This window comes from Numida meleagris, chromosome 4 (genome assembly GCF_002078875.1).
Source record: "Numida meleagris isolate 19003 breed g44 Domestic line chromosome 4, NumMel1.0, whole genome shotgun sequence".
Lineage (NCBI taxonomy): Eukaryota > Metazoa > Chordata > Aves > Galliformes > Numididae > Numida > Numida meleagris.
In genome coordinates, this window is record NC_034412.1 from 89,307,410 (window position 1) to 89,330,965 (window position 23,556).

At 37.1% G+C, this 23,556-nt stretch overlaps 1 protein-coding gene across 4 annotated transcripts in view; it reads right to left on the bottom strand.

The window, feature by feature from the left end:
• Positions 1,941–23,556, bottom strand: part of CFAP99 (cilia and flagella associated protein 99) — a 48,384-nt gene continuing 26,768 nt past the window's right edge. For all 4 annotated transcript variants that reach the window (XM_021394865.1, XM_021394864.1, XM_021394862.1 and 1 more), the window contains exons 9-16: positions 22,709–22,780; positions 19,479–19,567; positions 17,111–17,315; positions 15,815–15,956; positions 14,575–14,726; positions 10,758–10,963; positions 4,607–4,769; positions 1,941–2,452 (exon numbers count right to left, since the gene is read on the bottom strand). In XM_021394865.1, the coding sequence (XP_021250540.1) occupies positions 2,285–2,452; positions 4,607–4,769; positions 10,758–10,963; positions 14,575–14,726; positions 15,815–15,956; positions 17,111–17,315; positions 19,479–19,567; positions 22,709–22,780 (1,197 nt within the window). In that variant the 3' untranslated portion in view covers positions 1,941–2,284. The remainder of the gene's footprint in view (positions 2,453–4,606; positions 4,770–10,757; positions 10,964–14,574; positions 14,727–15,814; positions 15,957–17,110; positions 17,316–19,478; positions 19,568–22,708; positions 22,781–23,556) is intronic.

Here is a 23,556-nt window from a genome sequence, read left to right on the forward strand (position 1 = left end):
CTGTTACTAAGCCCAGACAGGAGAAATCTCTGATTTTGTGTCTGTTTTCATAGACTATTTAAGAACCAGTCTTGTCCACTTCCCTGCTTTTCTTAGACACAAATATTTAAATAAATGAATCATGAATTATTCACGCACCTGTGTTTGCAAGCTGACTCCCAATTATCTGTGCGCAGATCAGCCTGGCTGTGGGTTATCTGTGCCACAGGTACCAGCTGAGGCAGCACAGTGAATGCAGATGTATCGCTTCAAAGCTCACTGAGCTCTGATGGCATTACAGCTGCTTTTGTAATTTAAAGCTAACAAGTCCTACCAAGCCTTTGCCAGCTTTCTGTTGGATTGCTTTAGGTCTCAGTGTAGCATACTCTTGGAATGAGCAATACTGTACAAAGTGCTCTGGTGGCCATGGGCAGAGTGGCTTCAGACAGGGTCTGCTGCCTCCAACATCAAGTCATCCATGTTTTTTTAATGAGGAACTGTGGTATTTTTAGTGTTATCTTGCAAGATCTGTCATCATCATAAAATCAATGGGCAATGGGAAAAAAAGACTATATCGGTATGTTTCCGCAAAGACTTAAAATTTTCTACATTCCTCAGAACATCAATTCTGAAAATGAATTAGAGTATCAGGTCCTCCAGTAACAAGAACGGGGCTCTTTGCAACTTCCAATGGTAAAGATTCCACAGATAGATTACTGAGATTCCTCAGCCCTTTCATTTAGAAGCTGAGAAAACATAGAGAAGAAAATAGTTACGAGTCAGCTTGAGTACAATTCAGTAAGAATTCTGAAAGGGAGAAGGAGCATGAGGTATACTAGATTTTTAAAATTTCTGTATCACATACTTCAGTATGCCTCTTTTATTTTCCTTAACATTCTCAAAACCCAAGGGGCATCAAAAAGTTGCCTCAGCTATGCAATATCCCAAACCATGAGTGTCTGCCCCGTTAACTGCTAGTTTCTGAAAAACTGAGATGTTACAGTCAACAGCTGGTGGTGTTTTGGAATACAATACAAAATACTGAACATCCACAAAGGCAGACGAACTCCCTGCCACCTAGTGTTTGTCACTTTAAGCTTTTGCACTCCTCTGCCAGATCTAATGTCATAGTTGCCTCTTGCCTGCAGTTCTGCTGCTATCATTCCTTCTTTTCACCCTCTTAGGTTAGGAGATAAGTTCCCTATCTCTTCCTACATAGAATAAGTCCTACATTGCTTTTGTGCACCACCATAGCGTTTACAATGAAGGAAAAGCACAGCACATTTTATCAGCTGGCACGTTGTGGAAGTGATCTTCACAGCTAGATGGCAACAAAAGAATTCCACTAGACTTCCTTCAGTTAAAAATTGAGAAATGGAATGTTGTGAGAGCATTAAAAGCAGCTGCCTGACTCTAATGTCAGTGACATTCTCCTTCAATTTAAATATTTGCAATAGCCTTAATTAAACACTTAGTAACTGGCATCACGTTAAAATAGAAATGCATTATGTAGACTTACTGCTGTGCAGATTTTAATTCAGATTTATATCCTCCTTGGCTTTGTGCCTAGAATAAGTCTGGTGATTTAAGGGCTATTTTACACAGTATAGAAATTGTCATAGAGGGCAAATTATCTTCTAGGTGAGTAACAGAATTCTGACTTTTCTGGAAGCAGCTTGCTAGAGAGATCCAACAATGCTATGTCCTCCTTCCACTGTTTAAAGTCTGAAAAGATTAACCTCTGCAAATAGAGGGATGGTCTCTTGGGTCGCTGAGTGCAGTCTGTGGCAGCTGTAGGCTATCAGGTCATCTCAACCTTCTGAACAGTTTTTCTTTCACCCTCTAAAACCAGAGTTGAAACTGGTGATCTTGTTACACACAGTTACTGTCATGCGAGAAGATGACGTGTTAGGAACTTGGGTTGAGCATGCCTTCTGAAAAAATGCTGATGTAAACGAGTATTGCTTTTTTTTCCCCCTCATTTTTATTCTTTAGGAAAATGAACACAGCAACTCATGGCACAGTGTACAATGATAACAGTAATATAGTCCTCAGCATTCTTACCCAGACACTGGCCATTTTGGCTTCTTACAACTTTTCATTCTAAAAGGAAAAAAATATACCATTGCAGCTTAAAAATAAAATTCCATTGTAAAAAATTAACACGTTTTAATTCTATCGTGTCTGAATGACCCAAATTTTGCTATTAAAATGTTAAAGATCAAATAAAGATTAAAATTCAGCCTTGTAGTAAATAGTCGCACTGGGGGATTTCCAGCGGGCCTGGACTTGTTCCAAGTGTACTTTATTTTACTTCGGAGCGCAGTATACAAGCTGTGGCTCCGCTTCGTGCTGCCTCATAGGCAGCCATTTTCTGGGCTGTTTCTCTGGCCATGAAGCCATACTGAAGAGTCTTGAACCGCCTTTCCCGACTCTCTTCCAGTTCTTTCCAATGATTCCACTGCAAAGAGTCCTGTAGAGATGACACACAGAGAATCAGACTGCTGAGAATATAATGGTTTTATTTAGAAGATACACTGAACTTTTATTTGACAATCTGGCTGGCTGGTAACACGGCTAACATGACTGGGAAACATCATCAGCTTGGGCATGATGAATAGAAGGGAACTCAATTGGTTGCTCAGTTTGTGATGAAGTACACAGCTGCAACATTCCACAGAATGTGAAGTCGATAGAAAACTAACAGGATGGCTAGCTCCCATGCCACTACCTCATGTTCTTTCTTTGCAATCAAGTTATCCTTGAAGCCACAAATGAACCCTATCAGACTCTGCTGTTAGTTGATTTACAAGTTAGCTCACAAGGGAGTGTTCCCAAAAAAGCTCAGAAGCAACAGAAAACAGCTACTTTCTAATCTGATTCTTCACTTAAAATGGTAGGAAATTTTTTTTTTTAAAATTAACGGCAGTTTTTCATATCTTAGTTTTCCCAGTTGCAATATAAATTCTGTTCTATTAAGAACTTCAATAGAGATATATGAACAAATGTTACCTTCACTTAAACCAGCACAAACCCATTGGGCCTCAAGGGCTATCCCAAATGTAACTGAAGCCACAGTCTAGGCTTGGGTCTTTTGTACACAGGGTTAGTCTCACTATTTTTCTACATATTGAGGAACCCAAAAGGTAGCAGTACAAACTGAATGCCAGATAACTGTTGCACTGTAATTAAATAATTTTTTCCTATAGCTTTACTAACACCATTTACAGCAATATGCAGTTCAGCTGGAATAAAGATGCTGCTGGGCATATCTGACAAGCATTGAGCTACTTCCCTGTAATAACATTTGGACAGGGTCATGCAGGGCTGAACAGCACTGACAGAATATACACCAAAACATCTAAATAATTTAGAGTAACCTTAAGATTCTCCTGTTGTTTTCATTTTTTTTCTTTTTTACAGATTTCTTAACATCTGAGCAGGCCATAAACAAAAACACTGAGACATGTTAGGAGGCTAACTTTGTAAAGCTTTGCTAAAAAAATAATAAATAAAATACAAAATCTAACTTCAAAACAAACAAGCCTTGTTTTTTTTTTTTTTTTCCCACTTTTATGCAACACAGGAACACTCATACAGACCCACATCAGTAGTAAAAAGTCCGAGCTCTAAATTAATAATTTGTTTATTTTATAAATGTCTCACATTTGTAATTATATAGCTGCTTGCCTTTGAAGTCTGCATTTATTGCCTCTACTTTATACTGGACCCTATTCAGCAAAGTGATTAAGCATAAGTTCAAAGCCTCAGTTCAGAAAGCCATCCCAATTTAGGAAATGGTTTCTTCAAATAGGTCTTCAGTATTTCCTCTGCTAAAAGGAACAGACCTAGTGCTCTATGTAAGCCTGCTACATGTGCTGTGGCTTGAAATGGGGATACTGAGGACTGCAAACATTGGTACTCTGAAAGATTGCACTATTTCAGTTTTTAAACTAGGTGCGTTTGAAAAATACAGTTTTTCTCTTCACTGATTTCGGCTTCATCTTTTCCACAGAACAAGTAAAGATTTATTATTTTAGTGGATTGGGAGACGTAGTTCTAATTTCTTATTGGGCTGGTACAGCTTTTAAAACGTGACTCCACCATGACTGTTCACTGCAGTGGCAGGGGTGGCAGTAGCAGCAGTTCTCACCACTTCCCAAGGGAACACAACCACTGTTACCAGCATGAAGCCTACAGCCTATCAATGCTTTCATTTGATGTTGTCGGACCAGGTGGAGGAAAGACCAGGTTAAAATCAAGGGAATGATAAGCTGAAATGTGCCTTGGGCATGGGAAGGGGCGAACATCCCAGTTTGATGTAGTGGGGTTTTCCTGTTAGGAGAGTGAGACAGAATTAGGGGCGGGGTCAGATGCTGTTTCAGCGTGTGGTGACATGGGCGGGAAGGTAGATATTGTGGATGGACTCTGGTTTGTGGTAGCCAAATGTAAAGCAAGGAGGTGAGGTCAAGGCCATGGTTTGAGGAGCTTGTGCCTATGCAGGAAGCAGGGACTTGCTACTGTCCTTCCAGTATGGCTTCTGCCACCCTTGCCAGTGCTGGCAGTACAGCAAAACTCTGAACAGCAGGTTTATTGCAGAGCCCTTTTCCTTACGTAACTCCCAGACCTTTCTTGATGCAGTGCTGGCTTTCTTGGGGGTAATCTTTAAGAGTCCTGCTTGCTTTTTACGCTCCATTGCTTTCTCTACAATTTTTCTCTGCAGATCTAAAATGCGTTCATCTTTCATTTGCCTTTCACCAGACTGGGACTTCCTTTTCTTTTCTTCTTGCCTGCAAAATGAAAAAGAAGCCATGAGAATGTAAAGTAATATCAACCTACAGAATAAATCCACCTGATTATATATTACTTGGATGATAATGAATTTGCTTTTGCTTCTGGGGACCAGGTTGGCTGAAAACAGGTTTAAATCACATAGCTCAATGGATGTGGTATTCACAGCTTGTTTTCTTCTTTACAGAACAGCATTACTAAATAGTATAGAATGATTTCATCCCATAGGATTCCATGATTACAGTATCTGACGATATTTCAAGCCTGATATAACATTCTTCAGAAAAAAAAAAAAAACATGCAAAACTTGTGTTAACACTGCAGCTTTTTGCTTGTGGAGTTTTCTTAACGTGATCTTTAGTATTCATCTCAGTTGCTGTATTCCCTGACAAATGCAAGATATTTGTTTCTGTGTAATCTCAGTGCTCAGATTCAGAATCTGTGGGGTGGTGATGAATTAAAATTAGAGGTTTTAGGAGAGCATAAATTGATAGTAGCATGTGTAGCACATGTGTAAGGCATAAGAGAGTGGTTATTGGATTGTCTTATTTATTTATATTTTTTTTTCCTTCTGTTATAGGTATTTTGTCCTTTGGAGTTTACGTTTTTGTCTGGTTTTGCTTGCTTTCACCCAGCTGATGCAATGTACTCACTTTTTTTTTTTTCCATGTAATTTGCACTACCTTACACTGTGACTTACTTACATCCAATTTTCTCGTTCACTCAACAGTGCCCTTGAACTTGGCTGGGTACCATCATGCTGCAGTACTATGTCATGAGCAGTTGTGATTCTCTGTCCAAATCCAGTGCTAAAGTGAGTGTCAGATCTACCAAGGAATATATATCATTATCTAATATATCACCAGGTTAGATCTGATGTCTTCTCTCAGCTGGCAAGGATAATTTTCTGCAGAGTCCTTTTATATTGTAGTAGTACAACATTACAACTGCTATTATTGGAAACCAGAATAGGACTTGGAATAACCAAGAGCAGAGTGCACTGGGGCCTTGTTAGCCAGTGTTAAACTGTTAGTCTGTGAGTGCCAGGTCTAATTTCAGAGACAGGTTGTCCTTTGGAAATGTTTTAGAAAAGAATTCCTCCCTCATCTCTTGGGTCTTATTTCACAGTGTTTTCACCATAAGTCGTGCTCTTCTCATGACCTCCAGAGGTCCCTGCCAACCTTAACCCTTCTGTGATGCTGTGATTCTCAAGGAGTTGGGAGAAAGAGAAGAACGTATTTTCCTTCAGATGCTAAAACCACCAGTTTGCCTTCAGAAGTATCTGTGTCGAGATTCCAGTGATCCAAACACTATCTTCATCTTGGGAGAGATGTTTTTGTCTGTCTTGTTAACTTCAGCTTTGTTAATAGGAAATTCCTCATAATAGCAGGTGTTCTTCAAAGCAGCCATTCTGGACTACATTTCCCAAAATCCTCAGAAATTGGATGCACAGGAGATTTGACCCATGCTACATTCCTAAATGTGACTGTGAACTCTAAAAGAAGGGCAAACTTTAGCTTGGTTTCTCATTTTGGGTTGATTTTCTGAGATGCTTCCTGAGCTTCTCAGTTTGTGTCACGTTGTCCAGTTGGGATAACTCTTTGTCCCCTCCCTAGTACAATCACACACTGCGACACTGAGCTTAATTTTTAACACAATTTGGTAAGTCTAAAAATTATGTGCTATCATATAATCTAATTGAGAACATGGGTTATTTCTATTTGCATTGCAATAAGGCAATGCATTCCAGGGGATCTAAGAGAATACAACAGTAAGGTTTTATGTAAATACTCAATGATTAAATGTTGTCAGTGGGAATAAGCAACAAAACCTTTCATTACATGCAAATCCAGATTCTTGCAAATACCATTACAAGAGAAACAACAAGAGGTTTAACATCATGAAGCAGCAGTAGCTGCTTCTGAATTAACATTGTAAATAGTTGGTTATTATCAGACGAATATTCAGCCCTCCTCAACCTGAAGTCATGTACCAGCCATCTATGCTCTTCCAAAAAGCAGCTAGTCCCATAAATTTTCAGATGCCACACCACATTCTAGTGGAAACTCAGAGAGGGAAGAAAAAAAGGATTTTTCAAGTTCTATTTTTCTGTAATGGTCAGTGAAGAACTTGTAGGATTTGCGACATAAAATCCTCATACAGCTTCTCTCTATATATATCACATATTTCCTAAGGAAGCAAGTTAACAGTCACTCAGAATGGGATAGTCCATGGCCAGAAGAACCCTCTCTAGTTACAAAAAAAAAGTGATAATTTTTGGAAAGCATATACATAATTCTTAGTTTACTTAGAATCACAGAATCCTTAGAGTTGGAAGGGACTTTTAAAGGCCATCTAGTCCAGCTCCCCTGCAATGAACAGGGATATGCATAACTAGATCAGGTTGCCCAGGACCATATCTTGCCTCACCTTGAAAGTCTCCAGGGATGGGGCATCAACCACACCTCTGGGCAACATATCCCACTGCCTCACCACCCTCACTGTAAAAGACTTTTTCCTTTTAGCTAACCTAAATCTCCCCTCTTTAAGCTTGAAACCATTTCCCCTTCTTCTACCACCACAAACCCCGCTAAAGAGCCTGTCCCCTTCTTTCCTGTAGTTCCCCTTTAGATATTGAAAGGCCACTACTAGGTCACCTCACCTGGAGAAGAGGCTCTCTTCTCCAGGCTGAACAGCCTCAGCTCTCTCAGCCTGTCCTCACAGGAGAGGTGTTCCATCCCTTGGATCACTTTTGTATCCCTCCTTTTGTGCTCCAACAGGTCTATATCTCTCCTGTACTGAGGACTCCACATCTGGACACAGTACTCCAGGTGAGGCCTCACCAGTGCAGAGAAGAGGGGCAGGATCACTTCTCTCACCCTGCTGGCCACGCTTCTTTTGATGCAGCCCAGGATACGGTTGGCCTTCTGGGCTGTGAGGGTGCATTGCTGGCTCATGTCCAACTTGCCATCCACCACTACCCCCAGGTCTTTTTTGGCAGGGATGCACTCAATCCTTTCATCCCCCAGCTTGTATTTGTAGTGGTACATCAGGTGAGTGGTGAGAACATGCAGTCCCAAGACCAGGCTAGGTCTAATCCAGAGTAACCCCACCAAACCAAGGATTTGGAGCCTCAGCACAAACTGGTTTTATCTGTTGCTTGATTTTTATTGCATTAAATTACTTGCAATATAGACATTGCCTCACTGGAGTGAAAGAGAATTGTAACTGAAGTCTATGGGCACATACCTATAGTACATTAGCACATGTATACCAACAGTCAAAAATCTTTTAGAGTTCATGTTTGAAAGCTGAGAACTCAAATGTTTGTCCACTTCATATGCCAGGGCTAATTTTCAAACTGTGAAATTCTAGCAATTAAAGAGACATCCTGCATATATGCTGAATTGATTCTTAAATGTTCTGCAAACAGTCACAAAGCTACTGCTGTGATGGATGTAGTGGCTTTCAATCTATTAAAGGCTGATGTTTCTGTGATTTTTCATGTTCCATTTCCCATTTTGTTTAATATAGTTCATTATATGCTTGCCCAACAGGCCTCTTTTGTGTTGATGTATGTCTGTTTGTAAGTGATACTGAAAGGAATTTGCTTGGTAGGGACCCAATTAAACTCCAGCTGACACTAACTAAAGCATATTTGTTTAGCAAAGCTTAGCCATCACACTTCTGCTGATTAGCAAGAGCCTTCAACATAACACACTTGCAGGTATAACATGTAATTTTGTGTTGATGCACAGTGGTATCTTATGAGCACCATTAGTAAGATTTGCTATTCTATGTCTGTAATTATGAATTAATTCTGTAAGCATAATTTGATCTTTATATCTCCTGTGCAGTATATTGATACAGTTCAAGCAAACAGTCACACTGACTTGATAGATATTTCAGGAGTCTAGACCTGTAAATAGGTTTAACACACAAAGCCTATAGTTTGTTTGTTTTCATCTTTCTCTTTGGAGAAAGATGAAAGCTGCAGCAAAAAGTCTAGCACTCGTAAATATGCCAGCGTGCTGTGTATTAACAAGAATACCACCACAGATTTACATTCTAGATGATCAAGCATTAAATACATTCCTGAAGAACAACATTTCTAGTATACTTTGATGATGCCTCTTTATAATTGATGTTCCCAAGTTGTGACATAGAGTGCCTGGGAGATGTGAAAAGAAATGTCTTGTAGAATCTATACTGCAAATTTATATTTCCTTCATTTGGAGAACAAACGGAACGCCATTAAAATAAAGTACATTTCTGTATTCCTTACCATGAGTCTGAATAGAAGCTTGCAAATTCAGTGTTTAAATTTATTTGTATTCTACCATCATTGGCATGGTCATCTGTTCTAAATAGCATCTCAAATATGTCAGGACAAAAAGTAAATTCATGTTAACTTCACATTCCAGCATAGCTAATTTCAGGATTAGAACAGTTTTAGATCTGAATTAAAACAGAGAGCCTATTTTAAAGAAACCCAGCTCTATACAGTATGTACACACTGCATATCTACCATAACAAATAATTTTCTAGAGAAGTAGATTTTATGTAGCATACAAGTTCCTAATGCCTAGTTTGAATCTCCTGTGGTAAGCGGTGACTTGAATTGCTCCTACAGGATTTTACATAACACTGAATGCTTAGAGATGGGAATTTGCTTCCAGCCCAAAGTCTATTTCAGGTCCTTTAGTCTTCTCTCCATAGATGACACAGAAGAGAAGGTCACTGATCTATGCAGTCAATCCACTGGAGCTGCAGTTATTGATTCACTAACCTCATTAAAATAAGTTCTTAAGTACTAACACAGTAAAACCTCACTCTTTGGAGCTTAACTATCAGCTACAAACCAAATCAGAGCTGGGACCCGTGAAAACTAGTTAAATGAATACATCAGTACTGCCTTCTGTAATTGAGATTTAGAACTGGAAGATAAATCAATAACATGAATTGAACTCCTAAGAAGCCACCTTTGGTATCTAAGTGATAAACACAAATCTAAAACATGTCTAAAGATGCATGGCTTTAGCCTGATAGAGTATGTCTTCAGAATGTCAGCCTGAACATCTATTTGCAAAATAAATAGGGCAAGACAAGAACTAAACTATCAAAGTCACAAAAGAAGAAAGGTGAATGAAAACTTGCAAAAAAAAAAAAGGCAGAGTCAAGATGCAGTAAAAATGGCATAAGAGCAAGAGGTGATCCATATTTTACACACTTACACAGGCTTTCTTCTTGCTCAGATTTATTTGTAAATAATTTAAACTTAGATTTTACATTCCTTGTGGATGGGATCTGTCTTCTGCATATGCAGCCATCTATGATGGTTATGGATCCTTTATGACAATGAATAATAAATATGATAATGAATAATAAATATGCATAATGAATACAAAATTTGATCAGAGAGCCTGTAAGCAAAGATTCTTCTCTTTGATCTACAGCTATAGTATATTTAATTTATAATTTATTATTATTATCAGAAAATCTCCTTCTTAAAGTATCTTTAACTTCTAAAATAATGCCTGCCCTTTCACATAACAAATTAAGTTCAAAGAAGAAAACTAAAGCCCTAATGTATTGGTTTAGATGAAAATGAGAAACCACTTTAAATAGCAAGTAAGAATGATTGTAATAAAATCAAATTAGTTCTGATTAACTGAAAAGGAGCAGAAGAAAGAGCTTCTTACTCAGTACAGAGTTTTGGCTCTGAATCCTGGCACAGTACTCTCAACACTAGCCTGTACAGTGTCTTCAACCGTAAATTCAAATTGATGAAAAAGATTTGTTAAATTTGATGCAAATTATTTTCAGGAGTAAAAAGAAATCTTGGGCCCAGTCTAATCTTTGACGAGAGCTGCACCGCTTTATAAGAGGGCAGTATTTTGCGCTCCACTTGTTTTTCTTCTCACGAAACTAGCAAAATATTAACAAAGTTTCAATGTGTTAAATGTCATATACTGTTTTATACTGACTTTAATGCAGCCGCTCGTCCAAGTTCTGCTCTGAAAAGGGAAATCTGGTCCAGTTTATCTAGAAGAAGTTGTTCCTTAGCTTGTTTATCATGAATTATCTGGTCTCTCTTCTCTTCCTCTGCTGCCTTCTGTGCTTCTCTGAGTAGAGCGAGGCGTTCACGTAGTTCCACTATTGACATTTCACAAATTAAACCATGGCCACCAGTCTAGGAAATAAGAAGTATAGATTTAAATAACACTGTAAATGGCAAGGGGAGAGAAAATGAGTACAACCCGAGTATTTTGATTGTGTTCCAAATCATGCTGAATATTTTTTGACTTCAAAAAAGACAGGGATGACTCTAACCTAACTGCTATTTACAAGCTGGTTTTAAAGTGTGGAGATCATCTTTTGTATGCGTAAAAACACAAGCCTTGCAAAACATTTCATGAAAAAATATTGAAATAAACACAATAATCACAAACACATTCGCTGTCCAATAAAAAATCTATTTGACTCTTAGTTTTAATAAGCCTTTTAAAGTTCTGAAATCTGTAAAACTGCATCTTTCCTATTTTGGTAAAAACAGAACTGACTTTACACTCAAAAATATGCATTTTTTGCATTTATCTATATCCAAATTACGCATCTGAACTATGATGACATCTATCATTTTTATCTGAACAGACTAGGAATAAACAACACTTTATACCCAGGAAATTGAAAACTTAATGCCCAGATTTAAAATATTCAATGTTTAATGAAGGCTTTTTAAAATCCACTTTGTAATAAGAGTGACAATAAGCCTGATTATGAGATGTAATGAGACTTCCGCACCTTAGCTTCCATATGAAGACAGATAATTTCTAAACAGATTTGTGTACACTTGAAGTTTTCAGCCCTTATACATACACTCCCTTTCCCTGTATCTACTCATAAATACATCTGCATATAGGAAAAACTTGCACAAATACACACGAATACTGAGCTTCTCTGTATAAATCTTTGCAAAATTTCATCCCTTTCATGGCAGTTAATATTCTTTCGTTTACCAACATAGTTTTGGTACACATCTTTCATGAGGATCTGGTACCATGGCATGTTAGAATGGAAGACATGGGTGTAGGAAGTCAAGATGCTTACCAGACTTCTTCTATACAGTTGTATAACATTAAGAGTGAAACACTGGTTAAGATTTTAATCACAAAGACCTTGGTCTACTTAGTTCCACAGAAAATGAATGACAGTTTGGAAAGGCTGAATTTGAGGAAGGCAAAACAAAAGAACAATCACTCCTCTGAATGTTATTTCTAAGGCTGAAATTAAGTGGTAATGATAAATATATTTAGGTAAAACTCATTACAGTCATTTTAATGGAGAGAAATTATTCAGTTCATGAGCTGATGTGTTTTCAAGCAATCCTTTCTAGCAGAAAAAAAATCCCTTGTATTGCATACTGAGTTGCTTGTTGACAGAATACTACTTGCCTTTCACAAAATAGAACATGAATGGGAAGGGAAAAAACAACAACCAGGAAGAGAGAAGGATGTTCTGTTACAGAGACATGCTCAGATTGTCAGTTTTGCTGCAAGACACCAAGTATGACACAGAAACAGACTTAACTATCTGCTGTTACGGTGGTGTTTAAGAGGGCTTATTATTGAGTTAGTTTGGAGAGCCTAATGATACAAGCTCATCAGTGAAGGAGAATGAGTCTTGGGGAGTAAACTGCGGAGTACTTCAACATTTCCAGAAGTCTCTCCTGTGTTTTGGTCCCCACAACTTCTCTTTCTAAAGTTTCAAAAGTTGAGTCAGTAGGAAGAAATCATCACCTCACTGTTTTTTACCTCAAGTTTGACTCTTCAATTTTGGCTCAGTGGTTTCTGCTTCCACACTCCTCATGTTTACCAAACATGACCGAAACATTGGTTACCAGTAGCATCAGAAGAAGAGTGATAGAAGAATTCAATATTAAACAATCTTCTCTTTGCATTTTCTTAATAAATATGTACCATCATAGCTAAATGAAAAACTAAATGATCATTTCTCTCCTTCTGAGATTTCAGTTTCAAGTGAAATTTCAAATGGCAAGTACTATAATACCTTGCCTCTATTTTAAGCTACTCAGTGACTGCTGAACTGTATTCACAGAAGGTGAAAGTAAACTGTTTTGCAACATGGCATATGTACCAGTGGTTGTTTGTGAGCATGGTAAGCAGACACCAAAAAGATCTAGGAAAGAGAAGCATGGAATGGTAGGGATGAATACTCTGAGCATGTGAATTTCAAAAATATTCAGTGAAGACAGTGAAATGATTCCTAGAATAAGGAAAGTTCTATACTTGTGCAGTAGGTAATGCTGCTACTAGAGAAACTGAAGTGCCAGCAAGGGAAGACCTGGGTACTTCAACAATTTTGAGAAGTAGTATGAATTTTATGCACACATACTTAATTTCACTGAGCCCACAAAAGTCTTTTGTAGGAAGAAAAAATAGGCCAAGCCATCACCAAAAGAATGCTAAATTACTCTGAGAACCATTGCAAGATTGGGTATAAGGAAACTGTGAAATAAGCTAAGATATCATTCAGGTTGACTCTCTTGCACTTGTAATATGACTTGTACAGCTATCCCACTTCCAGCAACCTTATACTTCAGTTACCTTAGGTATAGCATAAGCTTGATTTCAGTTGAGTTTTTTATATATGCCTTGAAACCTACTGTGATTTTCTACTTTGTCTTTTGAGAAGAGCTAGATGGGAAATTTACTTTAAAGCCATATTCTGTACTTAGTAACAGACAGGATTCCAGTGGAAGCTCTGTGCCGGGTTGACAGCCGCTGTACATGGCAGTGAAATGAAGTACATTCAAAAGTAAGAAAGTACTGACATTCCAGTCACCTTCATTTTCCTCACTGAGAGCCTGCACCATTTTATAGAAGTTGCTGTGATTAAAAAAGTAATGACATTTCCACATCCGACTACTTTAAACTGTTGTGTCTTTGCAGACTATGTCTTACGACTTTGCATCACCAAAACGATCACATTTAAAATTGGTGAGGTCATTTTGTATTACTCTATGTTATTCTTCTTTTCAGTTTGGAGAAGAAAAATGGAGGAGTATATTTTTGCTACTCTGCTTCTGGTTCAGAGGTAAGACAACAGATTTCTGGATGCTGTGTAAATGTGGAAATTCTGCCAAGCCCAGTGTCAGGTGTATCAGTTGGTGTGAATCAATAGTAAGTTCAGGAAGTTTGGGATACATTTACATGGACTTAGCCACATACACACTCACAAGTCATTTGCACAGTACCTGCATAACAAAAAAACAGATTTTGGGTTCTCCAGACAATCTCTCGTATACCTGAATGTTGAAAGTTTTGAAAGCACAGGAAATTAATTTTGTCAATTAGCGTGGCAATCACCACTGCAAAATGAACAACTATACATAATTTTGCACTTTGTGTCGGTCTTCACTAAAGACTGATAAATCTGTGACTTTATGAAGGTGGATGGCACATATTGTAATCAGTTGGCAGTCTCTTTTTGAAAGATGTCTGGAATCATAGATACTGCCAGCAAAATTCAAAGCAAGTTCAAGGGCCTATAATTTCACTTACAATCAGAAGTAGTAAGTTCTCACTTATCATCAGTATATTCTCCATGATAAAATTTTCATTTTATAAATTTTGTGAAAGTTTCAGATTGAATCTTCATCTCACGGGGTCACTTTGTACTTAGCACTACACATCTGCACACAGTATACACTTCCTCTGAACGTGTGAAACAAATACAATACATATTAATGTAAAAACTATAGTTTTTTTCTTTTTAGCTTACCTCAGTTAAGTCAACAAACTTGTGTTTAAGGATTGGTAAAGATTCAATGGCTCGTATTTGTTGAATTAATTCATATTTTTTCTTAAACTTTTCTTCCTCTTCTTCTAAAGCTTGCCGAAGTAGTTCTCGGTTTTCTTCACAAACTTCCTGAACTGAAAGAAAAGAACTAATCTCTGTTAGCCGGTTGCATATTTTAACTAGTAGTCCATCTGGAGGAAAACTCATATGCATTTGTGAATAATGATAATAATACATATCTGAAGGTACTTGAAGGAACAATCTGTCATTGGTGGGAGGTACAATTAAAGAAACAAATGAGTACTTCCCACCTCCACTATCTATCATTCTGTTCAACAAAGAAGCATATTGAATACACACATAAAATAGGCAATTTGAATTATTTCTTCTTATTTTCTGTTCTAATTAATGTCTGTTGTTTCATTACTTAATGAAAGGATATTATACAACATCAAACATTTGTAGTTTATCAAGCTGTGCATATCCTAGAAATCAGCGACCCACAAAGGTTGGTAGGCTTTGCTATGTCATTTCAGATCGGCTAACACTTTCTGCCACCCTCAGTACAATTATGGAGATAGATAAGCAGTGAAAAGTATTCTGCTCACCAAAATATGCACAATTTAAGGGAGTCCAGGCTTTGTCACTGATGCATTAACTATTTATTTAAGAATTATGGAGAACGTGTAACCCAATTTCTCTTCATTCTAATGACTGGTCTGTCTTGTGCTAATCCTTCTCCTTTGTGGTACTGTTCTTTTGGCAGATGTCTTTTCTTTCCTTAGCTACAATCATCTCCTCCAGACTGTCTTCTCTAAAGAAGACAGTAATCTTGAGCTATGATTCTTTCAGAGAGGTTGCTAGGCAAATCCTCTCTTAATGGCATGAATCACAAGAATCTGAGCTTCCTAAATTGATTTGACAAAAAGTACAGCCATTCAAGTATGGTATGCTGCTTTTAGATGGAAGTTGCAGAATATTAGCATTGTATTCTTCCCTTTTTAACAAAATTTAATCCCCATAAGCAGTAGGTTAGAATTTTTGATCTACCTACTACCAACTTGGTCCTAAAATTCATATTCTTACATTTATGGGAATTTATATCCTGGATATTTCCCACAATTTCCTCTTTCTTTCAAAAAAATTGTAATTGCCTCTCTAAAATAAAGTATTCTGGGGTCACTTGGCATCATATCTATTTTTTCTGGCAATATATAAATACCTATCTGCTGTTTGTATTTCTGAAGCTTTAGTTTTGCTTCCTTTGCATTCTTGTGTCCTTCCACGACCTTCTCCATCAGCTCTCTCATTTCTTTCTGTTCCTGTAGACATCTCTCTGCATACTCGTGCATCAGCTCTGCTTTCTAAACCCCAAATAAACAAGTTAATAAAGTTCCTGATAACCAATGACATGAGTGCTTCAAATAATTGAAATAGTACAAAGAAAACTGGATTCAGTGGACTATATCATCCTTGAAATTGAGGTGAATATAATAGCTTCAACCATTTTTGAATGGGTGAAAGCAACCACACTATGCTCAGTTGTATGTGTTAGGGTTCACTTCAAATTGTTGCTTGACAGTCTGTCTAGACAGACATAATGCCAAAATAGCTGAAAGGTATTTTTTTAAGGACAGAAAAGGACCCCATTAAGCACATTTCTCTTTTGTATTATGCCCTTTTTGAAAATCTTTGTGGGTCTATCCCAAATTGCTGAGTCACTACCGACATCTGTGAGAGGTGACCAAGAAGAAAGTAATGGTCAGCCTACAGGACATAGCAACAAACTATTTAATAGAAAAGAAAAACAGTGGACACAGCCTGTGATAGTCACTTTTGAAACGATTAATTCTATAATACTTGATTATTTCTTGAGCATTTGCTTAGTTTATAAGAAAAGCGCCAGAAAAAATGTGAGTTTGGAAAAAAAAATGAAAAGATTTATCAGTGTTTTAGGGAAAATGTGATTTGCCATGTTGGAAAATATGTGAAAAGGTACTTTTTGGCAAAAGTATTCCATTTTCCATATCTGTAGATCTAAAGAGGGTTCCTGTCTGAATTTTCCCCTAGGAGACATACAGCCATGCCAGATAATATGAAATAAATTGAATTATATCTGTTTAAGGAAACAAATTTGTTTATATTCACAGCTCTCATTTTAACAAGATAATGAAATTAGTCACATATTGGTGATTTCATTGCAAACAGTGCTTAGTATCTCAGTATCTGAACAAAAAGAATATTAATAACGACATGAATATTGGGAAGGATGCTTTACTTTCTATTTTTATTCAGTTGAATTCAGAAGTGCTATCAATCAAATCAAACCCTTGTAAAAACTACTTGAATGTATAAACATTGCAGTGTCTGGAAGTTACAGCATTATTTATCCATTGTTTACAGACTCCAGTGAGTGAAGACATTGTATAGAACTTTTGTAACTACTTGTAATAGGCATCGTCTATGGTAAGTTTTGCAGTAATTGAATGCAGACAAAATTTGAACAAAGCTGTATTACCTCTTCTCTCATTAGATCAGCTTTCTTCTTATTTTCTTGAATTACATTCTGATGGGCTAGAACTGCCTCTTCATGACTCAGTTTCCCTCGAAGCCTTCTACACTCTATTTCAGCCAGCTGCTGTTCCAAATCTTTTCCGCGCATCTGTTTCTGCCATTCCAAGAATTCAGATGGATCTCCAGTCCCTCGTAGCAAATTTTCAATTCTGCAAGAGTGAAGGAAGAATATATCATACTCTGGCTCTCCAGCCCTGCTTTGGTTTGTAAAACATTTCTAGAAGTTTTTTGTGACATAAAATGCTTGATCTCTGCAGAGAAAAAAGGTAGTCACTGAGAAGTCATCTGAAAGATGTACTTTAATTCCAGACTAAGAGGTGTTCCTACTAGGTAGAAAGTCTGGGAAAATAGGGCAGTAAGAAAATGTACGAAGGCATGGATGTGATAGTTGTCAGCACAGTAAAGCCCAAAGAGAGGGCTAACTTTATTTACCTGAACATTCTTATAAGGAGCAAGGAGAATTGGGCCAAAGTTACATAAATGCTCCCAGAGGATTATTTTGCTTAGAGGTAGAAAACACAAATAAGTTTTCTCTTTGGCAGTTTTCTTGCCAACTTTATCACAGAGAAATAAAAGCTTTTCTCCTTATTTCTGTTCCTGTTTTGTATTTTGTCAATTAAATAATCCTACAATATTGTTGTAATGAGGCAAAGAAGAATTCAGCTATTAAGTAAAATCACATTCTTATTCTTTATGGTTGGTCAGGAGAGAAAAGCAACGCAAAGCCCTGCAGCAGGCCTCTCAAAGTCCAGCAGCAAAGGACTGAATGTGCCAAGAGTCTGGGCACAGACACAAAAATGCAGTGAGTTGTGCCTTACTGTTGCTCCCCAATGCATATACATGTATTTGTTGTGTGTTAAATGCAGCTGAAGATTACGTCTCATGAATAAAAAACAGTGTTAAGGGGAACATTATTCCTTCGCTGAGTGCAATAAAATTCTGCCAGATAAAGTGAACAGTATCATGTATAGTTGTATGAAAAAATTCAGTATACATACACAGCTGTTAACGATAGGTGATAGCGCAAACTGAGTGACGTGTAAAATCTTACTGCTGAAATTCTGATCCATCTATCAAAATTTTGTATGAAAACCAAATTCATCTTTAGACAGTCATTCCAGGACTTAGAATAATAACAGTATTTAGTCCTTAGCTTGCTAAGTAAGGTGGATTAGTAATAACACTAAATCAAGATGACAATGATACAGGTTTTATCTGTTAAAATTATTAGTGAAAATGGTCTGTATTTCTAGTTATAGAATACAGTCAGCAGTGGACACTCAGAAGCCTAATTAATATCAGCTGAAAATCTGTGCTGCATAGTCAGGCTTCCTTATGTCAGAGTTCTGTGTGCATGAAATGGACCTGCAAGATCTTCTTCCCCACCCCTAGCGTTTAGTTGCCTGTATTCAAAGGCAGCTGTGTTATGGTGCAGCTGTGCACCACTGGATCTGACTGCAGTGAGAAGAGCTGTGTGAAAAACTGCTGAAAAAATTGTGTCTGTGGAGCTTCTTCCTGGAAGATGCGTTTAATCTCATAGTAGAAGCCTTTGTCCTTGGCTACGTTGCAGGTATGCCTGTGCCCAGTCATAATTATACCTGCTAACCCCATCTTGTTGACATGTCTCTGGGCTTGGCCTTGGCCTGACTCGTCCCTATGGTCTCACCTAGCAATCGCTGGATTGCTGGCTGACCCTGCTTCCTCTCATTGGACACGCTCTGCTGCACTGCCAGGGTACTACAGGACTGAGTGGCTTGTCAGTGAGGACACTGTCCTTGCATGCCTTGCTGTCACCTGCACTCCTACTCATTCAGCGTGTGGAGCAGCACGGTCTTAGTCCTGCCATACACCTTAATGTGATAGAAAGGGATAGGTATTTCTATATACAGATAAACAAGTTCAACTATCAACTTTGCATGTAGCTTTCCCCAAACCATAAAAAAAAAAAAGGTATATGAAATGTTTAATCTATATGCTTAATATATACGTTCCTTTTATAACGGACACAGAGGTAGATGTGCATTTGGGTCATTGTTTATTCTGGAGACTTGGAACAAATATAACAATCAATCTTTATTGGACTTTACAAGTGGACACTACCCAGAGTGCAAAATCAGAACACAGTCACACTGCACATCATCTATAGTAAATAATGACTTCAGTGTAGACTTTCGTTTTAGTCCACTTTTCTGTTTGTCAGCAATGCTTACTGAATAGCTTACTTAATGCAGTTTACTTAATTATTGTAATGTTGTCAATTATTCTTTATCAAGAGGTGTGAAAAATAATCTGAGGAAGATGGGTGAGCATACCTCTGGAGCTCCTGTTCCATTTTTCGCTGATAGAGGGCACCCTCTCTTAAAATAGCTGCTGCATTTAATTTAATAGGTATATTGTCGATCTGTCAGGAGAGGGAATGTATATGCTATCGTTAGTAATGTAAACCATAAAACAGAGTATAAAAACATTTCAATGGGTTAAATAAATTGACCCAAGACAGCATAAATTTTGTTTAAAGCATTCATCTAGCATTAATCTGACATTCACAATGAAATTGCATGCTGTTCATAAACCACTCAAGCTGCTTAAGAAATCAGCAAAGTCCCCCAAGTGGATTATAAATTTGTAATCACTCTTGGACCATGTCAAATCCCTTAGAATGTGTTCACTTCCTTTCATTTGTTCAGTGCTCATGTTCATAGTGTGCATGGATTCCATCTGGTTTGGACAAAGGAAATAAACAGTTTCCAGGATAAAATATTTTGAGTGCCTGTCTCTGAGGGAAGGTAAATTAGCCAACAACATTAAAATAAAAACACAAGCAGTACCTCTCACATGAAGGTCTCAAAAGGTTTTTTTTTTGCAAATAATCACTATTTTAACTTCAAAATTTTTCTAAGACAACTGGCAGTACCAATTGCCATATCCATTTTCTAGATACTGGAAGCAAAGTTCTCAGCGACTCAGTCTTGACTTTACAACTTGGATCAGATCCTGTGGCTGCTTTGTAGTTCTTCAGAGTACTGCCTTAGGACTAACTCCCAGACAATCTCTAAATACTGCATGAGGAAGGGAACAATCTCTTTGCCAGTTAAAAATGCTCCTTGCATATGTAGATTGTTCAGATGACAAAATATATTACTTTTGCAAAAGCATATAATTAGATCTGATCAAGTCCAAGGCAAAGCAAGGCAGACAGGATAAGAACTGGATCATTTCTACAGAAAACAAAGCTTAGTCATGACACATTTGACCTAACTCCAGAAAAAATACTTTCCTTAATATTCAAACATATACTTAAACTCCAAATTAACACCGTAATGAGAAGCTGACAAACAGATGCACAGAATCACTCAAGCTATATAGTGCAAATATTGTACGTGCTGCAGTCTCCTGAAATGTGTAAGTTAACTGGAAAATGGATATTTTATAATTGATATTAATTAGGCAGGTTGAGGATAATAAGTGTATGGTATCACCTGGAAATTCACTAAGTAGAATTATTGAGTTTTCCTCACAGATGGCACATTTTAACGGCCAAAAATTAACTACTTAGTTACTTATGGGCAAAATAATGATAACTCAAAGAATTTAGGACAAGAATCCAATTTCGTTTGATTCACCATACGTACTCTGAGTGCCTAATGATATTCTTTTGGTCCATTTATCAGACCTTTTCAATGCATTACACTGACAGTTCTTCTTGACATTCCCCCTCCAGCCTGTATTATACCCTATGCTGGCTTAGAGTAGACATTTTCTTTGACATAAGTAGAAATTTCCATATATTTGGCAATTATTTGCACATACAGATTTCAAGTTCTGTATTTACTATGTAAAATGTGGCTGGAGAACTGAGTTAAGACTGATTATGAAAATAATTTTAACTTCAGTTTCTCGTGTTGTTAAGCAGAAGTATGAATGAAGCCTATATAGTCAAAGTTACTAGAACTTCCAAGATACATAAAGACAGGCATAAGTAAAATAACTGGAAAGATTCTTCTGTTTCATGTGGTATCAAAAATTTTTTGAATTTTTCTCATTCCCCTTCTGTTGTGAGATACTTTCCCTTTTTTAAGATGAGAAAATAGAAAAAAACTGGCAAAATGTAGACCACTGTAAGTCTAGTGGAAAAAGATTGCATTCACTATGACCAACTAATAAACACACAGTAGCTCACCAAAACCAATACATATGGAAAGAACAAGATATGAGCAAGAAGTAGACTGAGGCAGAGTGATGATGCATTTGTACTGTCTCACTCTTGCACTGAAAAAGATGAATAGGGATTTTGTAATGGCAATCAGAAATAATTGTTGGTGCACATAATAAGTGTGCTTGATAGAACTGAAAAAATGTATTTTACATACGGTGGGTGTTCTAAGAAGAGGAAAAGAACATAATAGTCGGTTAAAACATTATGTGATGTCATTCATTTGAGGATAGAGTATACTCTTTATAACACATAATGGATAAACCTTTACGATTCTCACAGAGTTGCACAGATAGGAAGGCAAATGGAATGGAAAGTATTTTGAAAGTCCATAACAATATGCCTGTCTCAACTTAAAACTTATAGCAGCTTCTTGAATATCGTCTAACTAACTTTAATGGCAAATGTGTTTAGATGAGATAAAACTGATTGTGCTTCTAGAGAAGACACTAGAAGCTGTTAGAAATATCCCTGATCAATAGAGTAAGATGCCAGATCCACATTTTTCTTTATGCAATTTAGGCAGATGGCTTGACTCTCCTGACTCTGCACTTAGGTTTCAATATTTTAAATTATGAGAAAAGAAGGTGGAATATACATAGTCCCAAACCAAGATCACATCATTACAGGTCCTGTGTTTGCGTTAACTTTGTGTAGGTGTTTCCGGATTTTTTTTCCTTGTAATTTATATGGTCTTAGATTGCTAGTAAGCAGATTGAGTAGCTGATACTGTTATTAAAGATAACATCAGTATGTAGTAGGTGCCAGATATTCCTTAGAAATTTTTACCAGAAGCCCAGTTCTGCAAGCAGGGAACCAGACTTCCCAAAGAGTGTAAGAACTGTATCTAAAAACAGTTTTAAAAAGTAGGTAGATCTGCTCACAAGGTTTTTGAGGTGACAATACAAGCACAACTTCTACATTAAACTATTCTGGTTATGAATTTAAATGAAAGGTGACAGATTGAATGATGTAAGACTGAAGATTTTCTGTAGCATAATTATTGCAGAGATAGCAATGAGTTTTCATGTATTATACAACCAAGAGTGGAACAAATTTTCCTTATTTACAATTCTCCTGCCTGTGCTTTTATCACCCTTGGCTTCTAGTTTGACTTCCATCCTGGAGTAGACACTCATTTCCTTGTGAATTGTTAAAGGTCCACAGGCCTGAATTTATAAACCATAAATCTAATCCATCCCATTCTCCTGGCCACAGTATATGTTGTAAAACCAAAGATTCCATTAGCATTTGCATCACCAAAAGATCTGTGTTTTCCACTCAAAAAATTTCAAACATGTCTAGCAATGGATCTGAAACGTTACTCACACGGCTTTGGATCTTCTGAGCCTGGAATGCTGGCCTGCTCTTCATACTGTCCTGTGTGTTCTGCAGTTCAAACTAAAATCATTTTTTTCATTTCAGAGAAATATTTTCAAATACTCAGCAAACAGTGTTAGCTCTGTACTGAAAATCATTCCTGAGTATTCATCTAGAGTAACAAATACGATCATAGGATATACATTTTTTGTTATATACTCAAAACTTGTTATGTACACCCAGTACAGTGGGAATATTTCATATCAAATGACTATACAAATGCAGGTCCAAATAAAAACTTATTACAAAGACAATTATATTATTTCTATAACCCTTATTGACTAAAATAATGCCAAAGAAGTAACAGTGATGTTTCATTTGGCTATTGAATTCTACCTGTCAACCATTAACGTATTCAGCTCTTAACTGAAATAGATACTGCGAAGACAAAAGGTAGTGTCAGAGGATATTTAATGGAATCATTAAAGTAGTCAAATTCTACTGAAGGTCATTAATTTCATTTTAGGGTGATACTGATGTAAAAGTGTCTGGACACTTTTTTAAAGATGAACACAGTGAATAGAATATGCAGATGTGATGTATATATTACATAAATAGTTTGTGATATAGGCGTAAATTAAGAATCAACCAAAACAAGAATTTGATATGAAAAATAAGTGTTAATGCCTCAGCTTGACTGATCTGTGGCCTTAAAAGTTAATGCAAAAATAATATGTATGTTTAGAAGGATATTGCTGGTTTGGAGACTTGCTGGAATAGTATCATGGGAAGTCTCATTGTCTCAGAATCAGGAGAATAAAACAGCAGGAACAGAAGAAAATAGGGTTGTACATTAT